Here is a 10,600-nt window from a genome sequence, read left to right on the forward strand (position 1 = left end):
AACGACTGGCACCAGCACCATCCAACTTCCATTAACAGGCCAGGAAACATTGACAACAGCGATGTCTTCATCAACAGAACAACCATCTACATCTGCTACGACTGTGACACCAACTCAAACATCTCCTGAACACATAAGTAAAACTACAATGACTGGCACCAGCACCATCCAACTTCCATTAACAGGCCAGGAAACATTGACAACAGCGATGTCTTCATCAACAGAAGAACCATCTACATCTGCTACGACTGTGACACCAACTCAAACATCTCCTGAACACATAAGTAAAACTACAACGACTGGCACCAGCACCATCCAACTTCCATTAACAGGCCAGGAAACATTGACAACAGCGATGTCTTCATCAACAGAACAACCATCAACATCTGCTACGACTGTGACTCCAACTCAAACATCTCCTGAACACATAAGTAAAACTACAACGACTGGCACCAGCACCATCCAACTTCCATTAACAGGCCAGGAAACATTGACAACAGCGATGTCTTCATCAACAGAAGAACAATCTACATCTGCTACGACTGTGACACCAACTCAAACATCTCCTGGACACAAAATTATAATAACAATGACTGGCACCAGCACCACCCAACTTCCATTAACAGGCCAGGAAACATTGACAACAGCGATGTCTTCATCAACAGAAGAACCATCTACATCTGCTACGACTGTGACACCAACTCAAACATCTCCTGAACACATAAGTAAAACTACAACGACTGGCACCAGCACCATCCAACTTCCATTAACAGGCCAGGAAACATTGACAACAGCGATGTCTTCATCAACAGAAGAACCATCTACATCTGCTACGACTGTGACACCAACTCAAACATCTCCTGAACACATAAGTAAAACTACAACGACTGGCACCAGCACCATCCAACTTCCATTAACAGGCCAGGAAACATTGACAACAGCGATGTCTTCATCAACAGAAGAACCATCTACGACTGTGACACCAACTCAAACATCTCCTGAACACATAAGTAAAACTACAACGACTGGCACCAGCACCATCCAACTTCCATTAACAGGCCAGGAAACATTGACAACAGCGATGTCTTCATCAACAGAACAACCATCTACATCTGCTACGACTGTGACTCCAACTCAAACATCTCCTGAACACATAAGTAAAACTACAACGACTGGCACCAGCACCATCCAACTTCCATTAACAGGCCAGGAAACATTGACAACAGCGATGTCTTCATCAACAGAAGAACAATCTACATCTGCTACGACTGTGACACCAACTCAAACATCTCCTGGACACAAAATTATAATAACAATGACTGGCACCAGCACCACCCAACTTCCATTAACAGGCCAGGAAACATTGACAACAGCGATGTCTTCATCAACAGAAGAACCATCTACATCTGCTACGACTGTGACACCAACTCAAACATCTCCTGAACACATAAGTAAAACTACAACGACTGGCACCAGCACCATCGAACTTCCATTAACAGGCCAGGAAACATTGACAACAGCGATGTCTTCATCAACAGAAGAACCATTTACATCTGCTACGACTGTGACACCAACTCAAACATCTCCTGAACACATAAGTAAAACTACAACGACTGGCACCAGCACCATCCAACTTCCATTAACAGGCCAGGAAACATTGACAACAGCGATGTCTTCATCAACAGAAGAACCATCTACATCTGCTACAACTGTGACACCAACTCAAACATCTCCTGAACACATAAGTAAAACTACAACGACTGGCACCAGCACCATCCAACTTCCAGTAACAGGCCAGGAAACATTGACAACAGTGATGTCTTCATCAACAGAAGAACCATCTACATCTGCTACGACTGTGACTCCAACTCAAACATCACCTGAACACATAAGTAAAACTACAACGACTGGCACCAGCACCATCCAACTTCCATTAACAGGCCAGGAAACATTGACAACAGCGATGTCTTCATCAACAGAACAACCATCTACATCTGCTACGACTGTGACACCAACTCAAACATCTCCTGAACACAAAATTATAATAACAATGACTGACACCAGCACCACCCAACTTCCATTAACAGGCCAGGAAACATTGACAACAGCGATGTCTTCATCAACAGAAGAACCATCTACATCTGCTACGACTGTGACACCAACTCAAACATCTCCTGAACACATAAGTAAAACTACAACGACTGGCACCAGCACCATCCAACTTCCATTAACAGGCCAGGAAACATTGACAACAGCGATGTCTTCATCAACAGAAGAACCATCTACATCTGCTACGACTGTGACACCAACTCAAACATCTCCTGAACACATAAGTAAAACTACAACGACTGGCACCAGCACCATCCAACTTCCATTAACAGGCCAGGAAACATTGACAACAGCGATGTCTTCATCAACAGAACAACCATCTACATCTGCTACGACTGTGACACCAACTCAAACATCTCCTGAACACATAAGTAAAACTACAACGACTGGCACCAGCACCATCCAACTTCCATTAACAGGCCAGGAAACATTGACAACAGCGATGTCGTCATCAACAGAACAACCATCTACATCTGCTACGACTGTGACACCAACTCAAACATCTCCTGAACACATAAGTAAAACTACAACGACTGGCACCAGCACCATCCAACTTCCATTAACAGGCCAGGAAACATTGACAACAGCGATGTCGTCATCAACAGAACAACCATCTACATCTGCTACGACTGTGACACCAACTCAAACATCTCCTGAACACATAAGTAAAACTACAACGACTGGCACCAGCACCATCCAACTTCCATTAACAGGCCAGGAAACATTGACAACAGCGATGTCTTCATCAACAGAACAACCATCTACATCTGCTACGACTGTGACTCCAACTCAAACATCTCCTGAACACATAAGTAAAACTACAACGACTGGCACCAGCACCATCCAACTTCCATTAACAGGCCAGGAAACATTGACAACAGCGATGTCTTCATCAACAGAAGAACCATCTACATCTGCTACGACTGTGACACCAACTCAAACATCTCCTGAACACATAAGTAAAACTACAACGACTGGCACCAGCACCATCCAACTTCCATTAACAGGCCAGGAAACATTGACAACAGCGATGTCTTCATCAACAGAACAACCATCTACATCTGCTACGACTGTGACTCCAACTCAAACATCTCCTGAACACATAAGTAAAACTACAACGACTGGCACCAGCACCATCCAACTTCCATTAACAGGCCAGGAAACATTGACAACAGCGATGTCTTCATCAACAGAAGAACAATCTACATCTGCTACGACTGTGACACCAACTCAAACATCTCCTGAACACAAAATTATAATAACAATGACTGGCACCAGCACCATCCAACTTCCATTAACAGGCCAGGAAACATTGACAACAGCGATGTCTTCATCAACAGAACAACCATCTACATCTGCTACGACTGTGACACCAACTCAAACATCTCCTGAACACATAAGTAAAACTACAACGACTGGCACCAGCACCATCCAACTTCCACTAACAGGCCAGGAAACATTGACAACAGCGATGTCTTCATCAACAGAACAACCAACTACATCTGCTACGACTGTGACACCAACTCAAACATCTCCTGAACACAAAATTATAATAACAATGACTGGCACCAGCACCACCCAACTTCCATTAACAGGCCAGGAAACATTGACAACAGCGATGTCTTCATCAACAGAAGAACCATCTACATCTGCTACGACTGTGACACCAACTCAAACATCTCCTGAACACATAAGTAAAACTACAACGACTGGCACCAGCACCATCCAACTTCCACTAACAGGCCAGGAAACATTGACAACAGCGATGTCTTCATCAACAGAACAACCATCTACATCTGCTACGACTGTGACACCAACTCAAACATCTCCTGAACACAAAATTATAATAACAATGACTGGCACCAGCACCACCCAACTTCCATTAACAGGCCAGGAAACATTGACAACAGCGATGTCTTCATCAACAGAAGAACCATCTACATCTGCTACGACTGTGACACCAACTCAAACATCTCCTGAACACATAAGTAAAACTACAACGACTGGCACCAGCACCATCCAACTTCCATTAACAGGCCAGGAAACATTGACAACAGCGATGTCTTCATCAACAGAAGAACCATCTACATCTGCTACGACTGTGACACCAACTCAAACATCTCCTGAACACATAAGTAAAACTAAAACGACTGGCACCAGCACCATCCAACTTCCACTAACAGGCCAGGAAACATTGACAACAGCGATGTCTTCATCAACAGAACAACCATCTACATCTGCTACGACTGTGACACCAACTCAAACATCTCCTGAACACATAAGTAAAACTACAACGACTGGCACCAGCACCATCCAACTTCCATTAACAGGCCAGGAAACATTGACAACAGCGATGTCTTCATCAACAGAAGAACCATCTACATCTGCTACGACTGTGACACCAACTCAAACAATTCCTGAACACAGAAGTAAAACTACAACGACTGGCACCAGCACCATCCAACTTCCATTAACAGGCCAGGAAACATTGACAACAGCGATGTCTTCATCAACAGAACAACCATCTACATCTGCTACGACTGTGACACCAACTCAAACATCTCCTGAACACAAAATTATAATAACAATGACTGACACCAGCACCACCCAACTTCCATTAACAGGCCAGGAAACATTGACAACAGCGATGTCTTCATCAACAGAAGAACCATCTACATCTGCTACGACTGTGACACCAACTCAAACATCTCCTGAACACATAAGTAAAACTACAACGACTGGCACCAGCACCATCCAACTTCCATTAACAGGCCAGGAAACATTGACAACAGCGATGTCTTCATCAACAGAAGAACCATCTACATCTGCTACGACTGTGACACCAACTCAAACATCTCCTGAACACATAAGTAAAACTACAACGACTGGCACCAGCACCATCCAACTTCCATTAACAGGCCAGGAAACATTGACAACAGCGATGTCTTCATCAACAGAACAACCATCTACATCTGCTACGACTGTGACACCAACTCAAACATCTCCTGAACACATAAGTAAAACTACAATGACTGGCACCAGCACCATCCAACTTCCATTAACAGGCCAGGAAACATTGACAACAGTGATGTCTTCATCAACAGAAGAACCATCTACATCTGCTACGACTGTGACTCCAACTCAAACATCACCTGAACACATAAGTAAAACTACAACAACTGGCACCAGCACCATCCAACTTCCATTAACAGGCCAGGAAACATTGACAACAGCGATGTCTTCATCAACAGAAGAACAATCTACATCTGCTACGACTGTGACACCAACTCAAACATCTCCTGAACACAAAATTATAATAACAATGACTGGCACCAGCACCACCCAACTTCCATTAACAGGCCAGGAAACATTGACAACAGCGATGTCTTCATCAACAGAAGAACCATCTACATCTGCTACGACTGTGACACCAACTCAAACATCTCCTGAACACATAAGTAAAACTACAACGACTGGCACCAGCACCATCCAACTTCCATTAACAGGCCAGGAAACATTGACAACAGCGATGTCTTCATCAACAGAACAACCATCAACATCTGCTACGACTGTGACTCCAACTCAAACATCTCCTGAACACATAAGTAAAACTACAACGACTGGCACCAGCACCATCCAACTTCCATTAACAGGCCAGGAAACATTGACAACAGCGATGTCTTCATCAACAGAAGAACAATCTACATCTGCTACGACTGTGACACCAACTCAAACATCTCCTGGACACAAAATTATAATAACAATGACTGGCACCAGCACCACCCAACTTCCATTAACAGGCCAGGAAACATTGACAACAGCGATGTCTTCATCAACAGAAGAACCATCTACATCTGCTACGACTGTGACACCAACTCAAACATCTCCTGAACACATAAGTAAAACTACAACGACTGGCACCAGCACCATCCAACTTCCATTAACAGGCCAGGAAACATTGACAACAGCGATGTCTTCATCAACAGAAGAACCATCTACATCTGCTACGACTGTGACACCAACTCAAACATCTCCTGAACACATAAGTAAAACTACAACGACTGGTACCAGCACCATCCAACTTCCACTAACAGGCCAGGAAACATTGACAACAGCGATGTCTTCATCAACAGAACAACCATCTACATCTGCTACGACTGTGACACCAACTCAAACATCTCCTGGACACAAAATTATAATAACAATGACTGGCACCAGCACCACCCAACTTCCATTAACAGGCCAGGAAACATTGACAACAGCGATGTCTTCATCAACAGAAGAACAATCTACATCTGCTACGACTGTGACACCAACTCAAACATCTCCTGAACACAAAATTATAATAACAATGACTGGCACCAGCACCACCCAACTTCCATTAACAGGCCAGGAAACATTGACAACAGCGATGTCTTCATCAACAGAAGAACCATCTACATCTGCTACGACTGTGACACCAACTCAAACATCTCCTGAACACATAAGTAAAACTACAACGACTGGCACCAGCACCATCCAACTTCCATTAACAGGCCAGGAAACATTGACAACAGCGATGTCTTCATCAACAGAACAACCATCAACATCTGCTACGACTGTGACTCCAACTCAAACATCTCCTGAACACATAAGTAAAACTACAACGACTGGCACCAGCACCATCCAACTTCCATTAACAGGCCAGGAAACATTGACAACAGCGATGTCTTCATCAACAGAAGAACAATCTACATCTGCTACGACTGTGACACCAACTCAAACATCTCCTGGACACAAAATTATAATAACAATGACTGGCACCAGCACCATCCAACTTCCATTAACAGGCCAGGAAACATTGACAACAGTGATGTCTTCATCAACAGAAGAACCATCTACATCTGCTACGACTGTGACTCCAACTCAAACATCACCTGAACACATAAGTAAAACTACAACAACTGGCACCAGCACCATCCAACTTCCATTAACAGGCCAGGAAACATTGACAACAGCGATGTCTTCATCAACAGAAGAACAATCTACATCTGCTACGACTGTGACACCAACTCAAACATCTCCTGAACACAAAATTATAATAACAATGACTGGCACCAGCACCACCCAACTTCCATTAACAGGCCAGGAAACATTGACAACAGCGATGTCTTCATCAACAGAAGAACCATCTACATCTGCTACGACTGTGACACCAACTCAAACATCTCCTGAACACATAAGTAAAACTACAACGACTGGCACCAGCACCATCCAACTTCCATTAACAGGCCAGGAAACATTGACAACAGCGATGTCTTCATCAACAGAACAACCATCAACATCTGCTACGACTGTGACTCCAACTCAAACATCTCCTGAACACATAAGTAAAACTACAACGACTGGCACCAGCACCATCCAACTTCCATTAACAGGCCAGGAAACATTGACAACAGCGATGTCTTCATCAACAGAAGAACAATCTACATCTGCTACGACTGTGACACCAACTCAAACATCTCCTGGACACAAAATTATAATAACAATGACTGGCACCAGCACCACCCAACTTCCATTAACAGGCCAGGAAACATTGACAACAGCGATGTCTTCATCAACAGAAGAACCATCTACATCTGCTACGACTGTGACACCAACTCAAACATCTCCTGAACACATAAGTAAAACTACAACGACTGGCACCAGCACCATCCAACTTCCATTAACAGGCCAGGAAACATTGACAACAGCGATGTCTTCATCAACAGAAGAACCATCTACATCTGCTACGACTGTGACACCAACTCAAACATCTCCTGAACACATAAGTAAAACTACAACGACTGGTACCAGCACCATCCAACTTCCACTAACAGGCCAGGAAACATTGACAACAGCGATGTCTTCATCAACAGAACAACCATCTACATCTGCTACGACTGTGACACCAACTCAAACATCTCCTGGACACAAAATTATAATAACAATGACTGGCACTAGCACCACCCAACTTCCATTAACAGGCCAGGAAACATTGACAACAGCGATGTCTTCATCAACAGAAGAACAATCTACATCTGCTACGACTGTGACACCAACTCAAACATCTCCTGAACACAAAATTATAATAACAATGACTGGCACCAGCACCACCCAACTTCCATTAACAGGCCAGGAAACATTGACAACAGCGATGTCTTCATCAACAGAAGAACCATCTACATCTGCTACGACTGTGACACCAACTCAAACATCTCCTGAACACATAAGTAAAACTACAACGACTGGCACCAGCACCATCCAACTTCCATTAACAGGCCAGGAAACATTGACAACAGCGATGTCTTCATCAACAGAACAACCATCAACATCTGCTACGACTGTGACTCCAACTCAAACATCTCCTGAACACATAAGTAAAACTACAACGACTGGCACCAGCACCATCCAACTTCCATTAACAGGCCAGGAAACATTGACAACAGCGATGTCTTCATCAACAGAAGAACAATCTACATCTGCTACGACTGTGACACCAACTCAAACATCTCCTGGACACAAAATTATAATAACAATGACTGGCACCAGCACCACCCAACTTCCATTAACAGGCCAGGAAACATTGACAACAGCGATGTCTTCATCAACAGAAGAACCATCTACATCTGCTACGACTGTGACACCAACTCAAACATCTCCTGAACACATAAGTAAAACTACAACGACTGGCACCAGCACCATCCAACTTCCATTAACAGGCCAGGAAACATTGACAACAGCGATGTCTTCATCAACAGAAGAACCATCTACATCTGCTACGACTGTGACACCAACTCAAACATCTCCTGAACACATAAGTAAAACTACAACGACTGGCACCAGCACCATCCAACTTCCATTAACAGGCCAGGAAACATTGACAACAGCGATGTCTTCATCAACAGAAGAACCATCTACATCTGCTACGACTGTGACACCAACTCAAACATCTCCTGAACACATAAGTAAAACTACAACGACTGGCACCAGCACCATCCAACTTCCATTAACAGGCCAGGAAACATTGACAACAGCGATGTCTTCATCAACAGAAGAACCATCTACATCTGCTACAACTGTGACACCAACTCAAACATCTCCTGAACACATAAGTAAAACTACAACGACTGGCACCAGCACCATCCAACTTCCATTAACAGGCCAGGAAACATTGACAACAGTGATGTCTTCATCAACAGAAGAACCATCTACATCTGCTACGACTGTGACTCCAACTCAAACATCACCTGAACACATAAGTAAAACTACAACAACTGGCACCAGCACCATCCAACTTCCATTAACAGGCCAGGAAACATTGACAACAGCGATGTCTTCATCAACAGAAGAACAATCTACATCTGCTACGACTGTGACACCAACTCAAACATCTCCTGAACACAAAATTATAATAACAATGACTGGCACCAGCACCACCCAACTTCCATTAACAGGCCAGGAAACATTGACAACAGCGATGTCTTCATCAACAGAAGAACCATCTACATCTGCTACGACTGTGACACCAACTCAAACATCTCCTGAACACATAAGTAAAACTACAACGACTGGCACCAGCACCATCCAACTTCCATTAACAGGCCAGGAAACATTGACAACAGCGATGTCTTCATCAACAGAAGAACCATCTACATCTGCTATGACTGTGACACCAACTCAAACATCTCCTGAACACATAAGTAAAACTACAACGACTGGCACCAGCACCATCCAACTTCCATTAACAGGCCAGGAAACATTGACAACAGCGATGTCTTCATCAACAGAAGAACCATCTACATCTGCTACGACTTTGACACCAACTCAAACATCTCCTGAACACATAAGTAAAACTACAACGACTGGCACCAGCACCATCCAACTTCCATTAACAGGCCAGGAAACATTGACAACAGCGATGTCTTCATCAACAGAAGAACCATCTACATCTGCTACAACTGTGACACCAACTCAAACATCTCCTGAACACATAAGTAAAACTACAACGACTGGCACCAGCACCATCCAACTTCCATTAACAGGCCAGGAAACATTGACAACAGCGATGTCTTCATCAACAGAAGAACCATTTACATCTGCTACGACTGTGACACCAACTCAAACATCTCCTGAACACATAAGTAAAACTACAACGACTGGCACCAGCACCATCCAACTTCCATTAACAGGCCAGGAAACATTGACAACAGCGATGTCTTCATCAACAGAAGAACCATCTACATCTGCTACAACTGTGACACCAACTCAAACATCTCCTGAACACATAAGTAAAACTACAACGACTGGCACCAGCACCATCCAACTTCCATTAACAGGCCAGGAAACATTGACAACAGTGATGTCTTCATCAACAGAAGAACCATCTACATCTGCTACGACTGTGACTCCAACTCAAACATCACCTGAACACATAAGTAAAACTACAACAACTGGCACCAGCACCATCCAA

General features: G+C 43.7%; 1 protein-coding gene across 1 annotated transcript; it reads left to right on the forward strand.

Annotated features, from left to right (window-relative positions):
• Positions 1 to 1,387: 1,387 nt before the first annotated feature.
• LOC131968121 (integumentary mucin C.1-like) lies at positions 1,388 to 10,600 on the forward strand (the record flags this gene model as incomplete). Its single annotated transcript, XM_059328863.1, has 3 exons — positions 1,388 to 1,435; positions 8,876 to 8,932; positions 10,559 to 10,600. Coding segments are annotated over 3 exons (147 nt in total), but the record flags the coding sequence as incomplete, so codon positions are not given.

Source organism: Centropristis striata, chromosome 3 (assembly GCF_030273125.1).
Source record: "Centropristis striata isolate RG_2023a ecotype Rhode Island chromosome 3, C.striata_1.0, whole genome shotgun sequence".
Lineage (NCBI taxonomy): Eukaryota > Metazoa > Chordata > Actinopteri > Perciformes > Serranidae > Centropristis > Centropristis striata.